This window comes from Scardinius erythrophthalmus, assembly GCF_964197995.2.
Source record: "Scardinius erythrophthalmus genome assembly, chromosome: 23".
Lineage (NCBI taxonomy): Eukaryota > Metazoa > Chordata > Actinopteri > Cypriniformes > Leuciscidae > Scardinius > Scardinius erythrophthalmus.
Genome location: NC_138243.1, coordinates 3,790,166 through 3,803,137, shown reverse-complemented (window position 1 = coordinate 3,803,137; position 12,972 = coordinate 3,790,166). Strand labels below are relative to the sequence as shown.

Here is a 12,972-nt window from a genome sequence, read left to right as displayed (position 1 = left end):
TGTCTGCTTCAATAACAGGAAGCATAAGTCAAATGTAAATCACTGCTTCACATTTAACTGACATTGCATCAGTACTGTATTTAACTACAGGTGTTTGTGAAGTTTAACAAAACTATTTCCTCCTTAGCAATAAACAATATCATCTTTCAAAAATCATATTGTCTCTGGTCAATATTTAATTATATTCTTAATATTTACAGCTAGGAATGAACCAATTCAGGGAATAAGTCCTCTGAAGGCGTTGTAATTGTCCCTGTTGTTTGAGGCCTCCAGGACACTCGCAGAATCAGAAACATGATCTGTGCGAATCAAGAACAGTGTGAGCAATCTGAAAAATACCTAGAGTTGTTGTGGACCCCTTCACTCACAGATCCTCCACAACAAATACTGACAAATAATGAGACGCTCTCGTAGAACTAGATTATATTAGTATTCACCATTAACAAAAAAAAAACTTGTACAAAATATCAAAACATTACACAGCTGAGTAAGACAGTGTGTCAACTGAAAAGTCCTTTCTTCTTCTTGGTTCTCTTGTCGGCAGCAGCAGTCACTGGGGCGCTGGGCCGCTGAGCCCAGTCAGGCAGTTTCCTCTTCGCAGGCTGACTCGCCGTCTGTGGACACAACCATCAGCCAACGGTTAATCCTGCTCGAAGACCAGCCGGAGCATCTACAGCTCACGCTCATGTGCTCAAGTCCAATCTGAGTCAAGATTCTCAAACTTCTGTTAATATCAACCCTAAACCTTTCAATCCCATTCATTAATATGTACTCTGAACAGAAACTCAGCACATGCGCAGACCCCGTCGCCATGTGTAGATGTCATGATGAGCTGTCACGTCACCGGAGCTAATGTAAGTTGTGCCGGTGTTTACCCTGATTACATGTCTAAAAAGATCTGTCACAAGAGCAAATATTTTAGCAAATATTTAGTAAATTCCTCCACTGACCAGTTCTTAACGGGTTAGTTCACCCAAAAATGAAAATTCTGTAATTTACTCAACTTTACCCTCGAGTTGTTCCAACCCTGTGTGAGTATGAGTCTTTCTTCCGAACACAAAATAAGATATTTTGAAGGATGTTGGTAATCAAACAGTTGATGGACCCCATTGACTTTCATAGTATTTTTTTTTTTTCCCATAGTATGGAAGTCAGTGGGGTCCATCAACTGATTTTATGTTCGGAAGAAAGAAACTCATTCAGGCTTGGAACAACTTGAGGGTAAAGTTGAGTAAATTACAGAATTTTCTTTTTTGGGTGAACTCCCTTTAACACATGAGATTTAAATAAACATATGTATGTTTGTAAGACACAAAATGCATGTATCCCTATACATCTCGGATTATTTCGGGTCTAACCTCCCCTTTTGCTCCAATCAAACTTTCATTCGGGTCGACTGAGGTTCAGAATGAAGGCTTTTCAGTCCGACGGAGCCATCCATCGGATTATAGGCGTATTAAAGGTGCATGTAACCGTAGCTGGTGTAACTGGCCCTACTCTCAGGGGAAAGAGTTAGATCTACACAGCTCTTAGTAGCTGGCCTCTGTTACACACGTTTATGAGTTTTCAACTTTTAAAGCCAAATAATAACAAAGATTAGAGGAAGAAGCTTGCTCCCATCAGTTCTCTATATGGTGATTTTGGAGTGAAAAGACAAGATCATTACACCAAAAAGCATCACTGTTAAAGGTTGTATCAGTGATTTCAGGCCCAAAAATAAATGATCACATTCATCTAATCTTCCCTAACGATCCGCTAGCTGCCCGCCCCATAAGCATGCCGTCAAAAAAACGCGTCTCTCTAGGCAGCCTAGGCTCTGAGATCTGCACACAAAAACAGTTGCTTTCACTACCACTCAAAACCAAAATAAATAGTGTTCCAACCAATCACAGACAGGGGCGGGTGTTGTGAGGTTTTGCACTCGTGCACGGCTGCCTATGACGGCTGCACGCGAAAACCTCACAACACTATTTATTTTGGTTTTGAGTGGTAGTGAAAGCAACTGTTTTTGTGTGCAGATCTCAGAGCCTAGGCTGCCTAGAGAGACGCGTTTTTTTGACGGCATGCTTATGGGGCGGGCAGCTAGCGGATCGTTAGGGAAGATTAGATGAATGTGATCATTTATTTTTGGGCCTGAAATCACTGATACAACCTTTAAGACTGAATCTGACACTAGTACAATGGCCCAAGCTCAATCTTATGCTGTGTGTGTAAGGAACAGGACTAGTCAACATCAGATGACTCGTGCGTGTGTATGAATGGAGGAAATCGTAACGGTGGCTATAGGGACAGACGTCCCTCCTCACACTTACAGTCTGTTGGTTTACTCTACAACACGTGTACTAAAGCTGGCTAACAGACATATTTCGGTCTTTCTCCATTTCTGCGCAGACGGTCCACCGTTTTCTGTTCACACACAAATTGATGCTTGAAAAATCAATGTTTGGTTTTCAAAGGTACAGTGTGTAACTTTTTTGATCAAAAGTAACAAAAATGAATTGAGTCAATACATCAATCCTTCTTCCAAAGCCCTGATTCACTATGGTCTATTATAAGTGTTTATATTTTAGACTTGTCAGGAGGGTTTTGGCGGAATATTACAATAATATACATTATTGTACTTCAGCGGCGGGGCATATTTATCGTGTTTGCATGAGAGCGCCCTCTGGCGTTCAGATGGGGCAGTATTTAGTACCAACCAGCCGCAATCAGTGCGGTTTTATTGCGATTAATCGCGCAGCCCTAAAATGCGTGCGGTTTTGTCTTTCCGAGTGTGTCCCTTTAAGCCACAGCCACAGCACTGAGCAGACGCTGGGTTTGAAGGCTTGCATGACGCAGACAGCTGCATCAACAGTGGAAAACCCCGCGCTGCCCACCATTGGATTAACATCCGTCACAATTCCTCATAAGCCATTTATGTGTCCCTCCAAACTTCATTTCCTTCCAGCCAGCTCTTCTTATCTCCCAGCCTCGCAATCTGTTCAGTCTTCATGTTAAATCATTTGTGCGAGGGAACATCAGGGAGGGTGTGTTTAGAGACGCCCTAATGATCTCATATCGATCTACAGGCTCGTGTCACTGCAGGACAAAAGAGCAATGATGGACGTGCTCTTCAGACCAGCTTCTGTCACAGATCATGTGATAACAGGACGAGCGATGCACGCTAGACAGTTATGGCGGGAAGTTACTGGAAAAGACCTGAAGCACGCACACAAAAATGAACATTATGCGATATATTAGTCTTAATAAGAAGTAGTATTATTACATTGTGTTATTAATGTGTTCATAATAAACTTCACTTCGCCTTTTTCCTTTATTGTTTTAAGAAACACGGGCCAAAAGTATCAAATCTTCTTGATCCTGTCACACCTCCTGCACCCCTGAAGATCAGACGTGAAGCGGAGTGACACAGGTCACAACCTTATGACCTTAATGGCTTTGAGCTTACAATGGGAGGTGTCGGGTAATGGTGCGAGTCAAAGGTCAAGCAGGGGTTAAAGACAGTTGGCTCATGCTAAAGCAGCGACAGTGCTCCGCTCTTCAGGGGATGGTGTCTGATGCTCAGTGACTCTAGCAGACAGGATTACACCTAAACCAAGGGTTGGGGTTCAGATTACAGCCTAAAAAACGTGTGTGTTAACATCATGTGATGAGGTGATGAGGTGCTGCATTCACCAAAAACAGCATCCATGTCACAATCACAGTCACAGTGTTCAGAACTGAACAATACTGAAGTTCAAGTGTTTTACACAGTCTTTACTAGTCACTTTTTGACAAGAATTTTCAATTTATTTTGTATTCACAATTTTTATATATATTCATAGTTTTATTGTAAAAAATAAAATAAATAAACTGTATAAACAGCATAAATAATGCTGTACGCAATACTGTTTTGAACAACATACAATTTTCACTCAGTAGCAATGTAGCGAATTCAGATTTTTTAAAAATGTTTATACTTAATAATGATCAATAAAAACAAATGTCTTTTTATCTTTATCATTTTTATGATTGGGACCTTGTCTGGGTTATTTTGTAATAACTGTCTGACTGTACGTTATCCCTACTTCGTCGTATCCTAGACTCAATGAGTTCACATGATAAAATATTTTACTTTTTTTATTTTAATACAGAGAAACTAGAAATGTATCTTTGTGCAGTTTCTATTATTAATACATTACGAAATTAATATTAATATTGTGACATATGATTACAATAATAAAAAAGTTTTCTATGTGAATATATTGTAAAAAAAATAATAAATAAAAAAATAATAAAATAATAATATATATATATATATATATATATATATATATATATATATATATATATATATATATATATATGGTAAAGTGTAATTTATTCCTGTGATCAAAGCTGAATATTCAGCATCATTACTCCAGTCTTCAGTGTCACATGATCCTTCAGAAATCATTCTAATATGATTTGCCCAAGAAACATTTCTTATTATAATCAGTTGAAAACAGTTGTGTACTGCTTCATATTTCTGTGGACACTTTCTTTGATGAATAGAAAGTTCAATAGAACAGCATTTTTATTGTAACATTACAATGTCTTTGCTGTAACTTTTGATTACTTTAATGTGCTCTTTTTTTTTTTTTAAACATATCTTTTGTAACTATTATTATCTTAACTGACACCAATTTAAAGCATCCTTGATGAATAAAAGTATTAATTTTTTAAAAATGTTCCTAACTTCAAACTTCTGAACAGTAGTGTATTATTCTTTGAACGATTATGTATCAGTTCTTGAAAACGCACCTTCACAGGGGAATCGCTGAAGAGATCTTGCGTGTCCTTATCCAGTTTATCCTGGTTCCAGGAGGCCAGGACCATTCCACTGCTCTGAGGACCCGGGTCACGTGACGTCAGACGGACACCAGCGCTCGAGCAGGGGTCATCCTGGACACACTAAGGACAGATCAGCTTTTCAGATGAAGTCTGTCCACATATGCACTGATTTCAGAAATCATGTGTGCATCACATCAATAGAGATTTCCCTCAGCTGCAATCAGAAACTAATGAGTCAGTGAGTGAAGAGAATGGGACTGGACATCAATACGCACACTAATAATAATTTTAATCTGATATAATGTTCCCTCTAAACTATCATGCAGGACCACATTGATCCTGGGACAGAAGGAAGACTAGAGATACGAACTAATGAAAGATCAGCTTTCTTAAATGAAGTCTGTCCACATATGCACTGATTTCAGAAATCATAAGCAGAGACACTGTGATGTCAGTCACCTGCGGCATGGGGATACTGATGAAGAGCTCATCTTCACTCGTGTCCATGACATCAGACTCGAGCTGTGACTCTTCAAGCACACGTTTAACAGCAGGCCTGTCTGCTGTCGCTGGTTTATCCTGCAGCAGAAACACATCTGTGGGCATTTCATCTCTGTATTCTGCCATCTGAGGAACACATGACCATCACGCAAGCAATAGCGTGAAACATCTACTAAACCGTTTCTATAAGACATCACCAATAATATCAACAAATCTAGCAGAGGCTTCTGGGAAAGGTGTAGTAATACAAGTATAAGGTGTAAAGCTAACTTTAGCTGGACAATAACTTTATTCTAGACCTGCTGTAAAGCCAAAACAATCTCTGTTACTGTAATTTCCTATTATCACTGTAAAGCTGCTTTGAACATGTACATTGTTAAAAGCACTACATAAATGAAGGAGCCTTGACTACAGCTGCAGAAGCCAATGACGCCACATCTGGACATGAGGCATGCTGGGATGACGGCTAAGAAAAATAAAGTAGGTCTGCCGTAATCAGTCTGAGAGACACAGCAGATGTTGCGACTTAACGTGAGAATACTGAGAGACTCCAAGAGCTCAACACAGATGAGAGTACGCCACGCATCACACATGGAGGACAAACAGCAAGAAGGTTTTAGGATGAAACGTGCAAGAAAAAGTGCATTCTACGCACACACAGAAAATTATGTAAAAATACCAAGTACAAATATTCCATTTAGTGTCTCAATCAACATGAGCTGCACATCAGCATTATACAGTGGTGCAAGACAGATTACATCACGCCACACTGCAGGATTCTCTGATTACAGTGTGTCCTGAATCACAGCATGCTGGCAGGAGTTGACGGGTCTATGAACATGCATTTTTCTGGGACATGATTTCTGAGATAATAAAACTCATTTTCCCGTTATTTAGAGCAGAGATATAATAAAATAAAAGAGTCATAGTAAACTTTAGTATTTGCATATATGAAACACCATGAATAATCCTGTTCACCACAGAGGAAGTGGAAAGAATTGATTTGGTTTAAATCAATAGACATAAATCCCTTAAACATAAATAATAGACAGCAGCTGTAAAAAAATATTGATATTGAAATCAGTAATTTTAGCATTTCCTCTAATGCAGAAGAGACAGAACTGTGCTGCCCTCTGCTGGTGACCTCCACTTCTGCCATATACACACATGATGGATAAATAAAAAAAATAAATTAAATAAAATAAAACAAAATATTCAACTAATACAAAATGATTTCGATGAAATGCGAGTGGTGAGACGCACCCGCGTCTCGATCCAGCTGATGTCCTGATGAGCGTCTCTCTGGAGTCGGTAAACCGCCAGCCTGAGCAGAAAGTTGCTGATATCTTCAGGAACACGAGAGCGGATCGCTTTAAAATCACTCAGATCTGTTGAGGAATAAAACAGTAAGATAAAAGATGAATTATTCATTACTGTGATCTTTTAGATCAGCGATAGTGTGCTGATGTGTTTGACCTGAGCTGGCAGGAGTGGAGGCGATGTGTTTCCTGATGGTGTTGTAGAGGTCCTCTGAGAGTCCAGCTCGGCCCGTGTCCACAGCACAGCCCGACTCCTGTGCCTGAAGCAGATGAGACTCCACCACAGCCATGGGCAGAGAGCGCGCGTCTGCCACCTGCCTCTACACAACACAACACAACACAACGGCTGCTTCACCAGGGCTGTGTTTAGCCCCGACAAAAAGTTGCAAAACGTTTTTTAAACGGAAACGGTGGCGCGTTGAACTCCGTTCTGAAGTTGAAACTACGGCAGCTGAGAAGGACATTCTCTGTGCTCTTCTTGAAGAATTTTCAGATCCTGGTGAAATCGGTATAAATACGTGTAAATACAAAATACGCTCGATGTTACAGTCACTGCCCTCGCAGTCCAGAATACAGGAGAACACCCCAATCGGGTGAAGGGGTTTGTGGAAACTCTGGTTCCTAATTACTGTGATCCAACATTTGCCTCGCATTTCAGGAGGACAATCCACTTCTCACCTCCGAGACTGTGTCATGATCTATATGACCTTATTATTTTGCTGATCACTGTTGATATGCTATATTTTTTACTATAAAACTCTTACGACAAACATGTCTTCTAATATCTTCAATTGTTGCGTATACCGAGCCGCAGTGGACACGTTTGTAAAGGTCTTTAATACCGCGTGGTTTATACACATGTTGCTGCTGAGGCTGACATTTTGGACACACCCACCAAACAAGAGAAAACATGTCTCAAACCCCGTTACACTCCATTTCTAGGAAACTAGGTTGTCGTTCAACCCGGAAACCGTAGCAGAACGTCCCACGGCTAAACACACCACCTCAATCGCACCACGCTCAGTTCATCCGCCCAAAACTCACTTGAAAACATGATGCAATTCATCTAACAGACAGTGACTTGAGTGCATCTTTAGTGCAATTCATGTAAACGTTAAAGAATTTGTTAATGGTTTCCAGTCTTATTTTAGCAACTGCTGCTGCTTCACAATGAAGCCGTTTATCTTCTTTTTTTCATCTTTGTATCCATACATGTTCACATTTTTCAACTCCAACTCATTTTTGTGCATTGTTGGAAGTAATTCATTTTTTTTATTGTTCCTTTTCACCTTCTCTGACATCCTCATCTGCCTTTGACCCGGCTACACTGCTATGTTTTTCCACTTTGGACACGATGGACATTGGGCATAATAATTCTGTCAAAAACAGATGAGCGAGACTGCACTTAAGGCGAGTAATACGAGGGGAATGTCGTACCATGCTCTTGTGCTCCACCTGGAACAGTCTGTAAGTGACGGAGACGCTCTCCGGCAGAAACTGGCCCACAGACGCTACGCCTGCTGTTGGGACGGGTGGAGGCGAGCTGGAGGAAACATCCGCCTGATACACAGAACAACTCATTATCATAATCATACAGTGTAACACTTCATCCTAAAGATGATAAATCAGTAACATCCACTATAAAATGTATGGACATGGTCCTGGATGCTGACAGGTCAATCCAAAAAAAAGTTGGTGGCCTTAACTATTATGTACTAACATAAAATACCCACAAGACTATGCACTCGCACGTTTACTGCTAATAAGTTTGAGGTATGGTTGGCTTTAGGAGTAAAGAGAGTAACTACAACTGTCATTTAAATGCAAGTACTTTAAATAGAATTAAAATGCACCGACATGTACGTAATTAGTAAGTTAAATCTAATTGTTGAGTATATAGTAGTTAAGGACACCTAATATAAAGTGTGACCTACAGTCATTATTTTGGCACATCAAACTATCAATATTATTGCACACTGTTCAAAAGTTTGGGATCACATTTTTAAAGAAATTTGTAATTTTATTCATTTTATTGCATCAAATAAGAAAAAAAGGATCAAATAATGCAAGCGATCATAATAATCCTCTTTCAAAACAAAACGTTCTGATCCCAAGCTTTTGAAGAGTAGTGCACAATGTACAGTGTTTATGAGTACCTGTAAGCTGTGTGTCTGACAGAAGCGGGCGATGACATCTATCAGAGGCGTGAGCATGGACGCTTTGGCTTCTGAAACACCGTCCACCTGCTTCAAGCTGGATGTGGAGCACGGCCTGCCAATGAAGTCCACACGAAGCATCAAAATATGACATATGACAGTCATGTCTAAGTTTTACATCACCACCTTATAACACTGGTTTATTCATTCTTTTAAATCGTCAGTACAAATTTGGCTTTTTGAAAAAGTGCGGTCACATAAAAAGGTCCACTGTTTACTGTCAATAGCGTAGCGATGTATGAAGCACAGCTCATACAGAAGACTCTTTCAACACAAGCAGCTTTCTCTTGCGGGCAAATTCAAGTGACAAAAATAGAAAAATCTGCATCATGGGGAACTTTTTCGCCCTCACGCAAAACTCCCAGTGGCACAGATTCCAGATTCCTATTAGAATAACTAGATTTTGTCTGCGAGATTGCACAGAGCAACAGTAAATGTGACCGCAGTAAAATACTACACTATCCTACATTATCCAAAGGCCAACAAACCCTTTCCTTCAAGCAAACGTTACCTTAATTTTGCCATGTCCAACAGGATTTTATTGGTAGCCAGTAGAGCTGGTGGGATGTCTCTGAGACTAGCTAACTTCTGACGCTCAGACACCAGCTTACCATACAGTTCAGACTGCAAAAACAGAAGAAACAAGACTTTGATTCTGGCTGTTGTTTCCAGAGACGTACGCTGCTGTGTGAGCTTTCAGAAATCACTCAGTTACTCGTAAGAAATCAGAAGGATTGATAAATGTCAGCACTGGGCTGATCCTCACTGTGGCAGAGCTGATCTAAGTTCAGTACCTGTAGCTGGATCTCTCTGGCAGAGACCGCTGGAGGTTGGGCTCGGACTTCAGTGCGGATCTGGGTTGGTCTGGCAGCGGATCTGTAAACACATGCCAAGACAGTTTGTGACGTGACACAGTAAGTGGTGCAAACCTCTGAACAACATACACAAACCATAAGCAAAGAAAAATGCCAATTTGAAGTCAAAATTTCAATAAATATTTATGTATAATTCATACCTTGAGGGTAAGACTGCTTTCTCCACCATCTGAGGCGTGTCAACTCCAGAACTGACCTTTGACCTCTGAAAAGAAACAAGAGAGGGCTGCAGAAAAAAATTAAATCAAGCATTTAAAAGTAAACCGGTTCATTCAAAGGAAGATTTCCGCATTGACACTGACCCGAGTGTAATCTGGCTGCGGGTCAGAAGCAGTAAACCCAACATGTGCTGCATCTGCCTTTCTCCTGCAAAGACACACCAGGAATACAATGAAAAATGCACACAGAGGTCATTGTGCCACGCTATTTGACATGGCAGGAAAATATCCAGTGCCTGCTATTCTGCAACAAAAGAAAACCTTTCACAACGTTACATGAAGCACATCATAAAAAAATAAAAGCTAACACAATGTAAATCACTGAAGATAAAAAACACAAGAAAACGTTCATTAGAGGAAAGCTACGTATTAGATTGAAGGCGCTGGAATCTGTGAGCAAAATAACCTAAAACAACTGGCCACAACCCTCTAACTCAGGTTTGCCACGTGGACCCGGTGTGTCCTCACCTACACAGTGCACGTGTGTGTGTGCGGGTCTTACCGCGGTACGGTGATGGCTCTGATGAACAGATCCCTGTTGGGCTGCAGCAGGAGTCGCCTGTGCCGCTCATCTTCAGCTTTACTCAGCCACGATCTGCCCTGAGCCAAACATTCACAAACAATCTCCATGAACACATCATGGTTTTTCCACAACATTTTACGCATAAAGTCTGTAATAATTCTAGCATATACTATAAGTGTACTTGGCACCTAAAAATCCCCCTATTAATATTTTAACATAAATACCACCATCATGAGAGGCAGTTTTATAGATCTGAATGCCTCCAGACAATAAATCCAGTGCAGAGTTCATGCTGCCGCCAATAAAGTGCTGAAAGGACTGTGCAATGAGCGTTTCTTCTCTCTTCTCTCGGCTTAAAGTGCAGTCCCACCTTTATCCTCCTCAGGCGACGCACCCCTGAAACATGCTTTACTAAAGCTTCATGAGATATCTTGGGTGTGAGTACCTTGGGTGTGAGCTTGCAGAGAGTGCTGAATTTGTTGTGGCCTGTGGCTTCCATCAGATATTTCTCAGCCACCAGTTCTCTGCCGAGAGCTTTCCACCAGGTTTCTGAGACGTCCCTGCCGATGCCGAACAGAGAGTGCTTCCGGAAGCGATCGGGAACCCGCTGAGCGCTCTGAAGCAGAGATCACACATATTCATTTCTGTTCTGAGTTTACAAACTCATGTGTGAAAGATAAAGGCCTCATTGAAGCAGTATAAACATATGTTTTCCTTTTGCGTCCCCTCATCTTGAGACAAGACTTTTTTGGATTAGTAATTGATTTTAATTAAGTGACATAAAACAAACTCGGCCACATTCTGAGGCAGAGGGTTTGGTTTTGCATGTTATTGTATGTTAAGGGGTGTTGTGTGTGACGTACTGAGCCCCGCAGGAAGAGGATGGGCGCTGTGATGCCAAACCTCTCATCCATAGTGCTGACGGCCTTCATCAGCTGATAGGCACACGAGCCGAAGTCCTGCAGGACCGGCTCTGGATCGCCTCTGTTCACACTGACAGCACAACACCATAACGCATGTCATCCTCCATGAACTATCAGAGCAGTCTGAAGACACACAGAGAGCAGATCCACTCACCCTGTCCTGCAGTTATCACAACACGCACTGCTACCCAGAATTCCCGACGTCACTTTCCTCAGGCGCTTGTCCTCAAAATGACACAAAATCAACCTAGGATACAATTCACACAATGCTCAGAAAATCATCACCTTTACATTACAAAAATCACGTCTCAATAGGATTGTAAAAGTGTTAATAATTATGTAAAAATGAAATGATGTTACGTAGGAATATTTCCCACTAAATTTGCTGTAATGCAATGAGTTTTTTTGTTGTTGTAACTAGGGGTGTAACAATATATTGTGTCACAATATATCGCAATACAAAAATGCAACAATATGTATCGTGGATAGTGACAATATGTATTTTGTATAGTTGTATAGTGAAAAAAAAATTCAAGTTTTCAGAGTTTTAGTGTCAGTACTACATTAAACTGCTATAATGTTGAATATAATGTATAATAATGCACTGGGGGAATATTTGTGGGTCTGATAATGACAAATGTCTGATGTTACCAGTAAAAAGTGGCTTACATTATTATAAATATATCTAGTCAGTGACAGAGAACAAATGGTAAATGGAAAATGGTAAATGGACTGCATACACCGACGGCGGTGTCAGCCATGCAAGGCGATCCAGCTCGTCGGGAGCTTGTCTTGCTCAAGGACACCTCGACACTTGGTCAGGTGGAACCGGGGATTGAACCACCAACCTTCTGGTTTGTAGACAATCTACATGAACCACTGAGCCACTGCCGCCCAGAACAGGTATAGTCATCTAAAATAATCCTGTATTTTCAGCTCCAGAATCATGAATATTGTTATTCTGGCATCTCTATTGTCCTGTGAATTGGGGTTGAGCACCAAGTCCAAGACTATTCATTTACACACACAACATTTACACACACAATAACACCAAATTTAGCATTTTAATCAAGAGTTCATTTATTGTGAACCTTTTACCATATGTCTTGGAGTATCGCAATAATATCACATCGAGTTCAATATCGTGATCTGTGTCGAATCGTGACATGAGGGTCTCGTTACACCCCTTAGTAACAACACATTTTCTTTGATTGAGTTGAAATATTCTTCTTTCATGAGATTCACCCAAAATTAAATTCACTTACTTTCGTCTGCATTTGGTTGAATTTAGATACTTTTCCATTTTTGCCATCATGTCTATTTTGTAGCCTCTGAAGCGCTCACTTTTGGACTGATTGAGTATGAATCTTCCGGAAAACAAAAGCAGATATATTTTAAGTAGGCGCATCAGAAAACGTCTTGTAAGTCCAGCTAGTTAAGGAAGGGTGAGTGTTCACCTGTTCAGGGCCATATCTCCAGGCATCCACAGGACGTGACAGGCGCTGGGCAGCCCGTCTCTGCCGGCCCTCCCGATCTCCTGATAGTACGACTCCATCTCTTTGGGAGCCCCGTAGTGGATGACCTT

The 12,972-nt window shown here is 40.8% G+C and overlaps 1 protein-coding gene across 7 annotated transcripts in view; it reads right to left on the bottom strand.

Moving 5' to 3' along the window:
* Window positions 1-408: 408 nt before the first annotated feature.
* The window catches only part of wrn (WRN RecQ like helicase), a 37,460-nt gene continuing 24,896 nt past the window's right edge, over window positions 409-12,972 (bottom strand). For 3 of the 7 annotated variants that reach the window (XM_081354773.1, XM_081354772.1, XM_081354777.1), the window contains 17 exons: window positions 12,845-12,972; window positions 12,653-12,754; window positions 11,542-11,634; window positions 11,328-11,457; window positions 10,910-11,080; window positions 10,444-10,541; window positions 10,026-10,089; window positions 9,864-9,949; window positions 9,643-9,724; window positions 9,360-9,472; window positions 8,789-8,903; window positions 8,070-8,192; window positions 6,790-6,952; window positions 6,577-6,701; window positions 5,272-5,391; window positions 4,783-4,932; window positions 409-614 (listed from right to left, as the gene is read on the bottom strand). The exon at window positions 12,845-12,972 is cut by the window's right edge and continues 54 nt beyond it. In XM_081354773.1, coding sequence (XP_081210899.1) covers window positions 501-614; window positions 4,783-4,932; window positions 5,272-5,391; window positions 6,577-6,701; window positions 6,790-6,952; window positions 8,070-8,192; window positions 8,789-8,903; window positions 9,360-9,472; window positions 9,643-9,724; window positions 9,864-9,949; window positions 10,026-10,089; window positions 10,444-10,541; window positions 10,910-11,080; window positions 11,328-11,457; window positions 11,542-11,634; window positions 12,653-12,754; window positions 12,845-12,972 — 1,977 coding nt within the window. In that variant the 3' untranslated portion in view covers window positions 409-500. The remainder of the gene's footprint in view (window positions 615-4,782; window positions 4,933-5,271; window positions 5,392-6,576; window positions 6,702-6,789; window positions 6,953-8,069; window positions 8,193-8,788; window positions 8,904-9,359; window positions 9,473-9,642; window positions 9,725-9,863; window positions 9,950-10,025; window positions 10,090-10,443; window positions 10,542-10,909; window positions 11,081-11,327; window positions 11,458-11,541; window positions 11,635-12,652; window positions 12,755-12,844) is intronic. The other 4 variants (XM_081354778.1, XM_081354775.1, XM_081354774.1 and 1 more) reach the window with 3 other exon arrangements.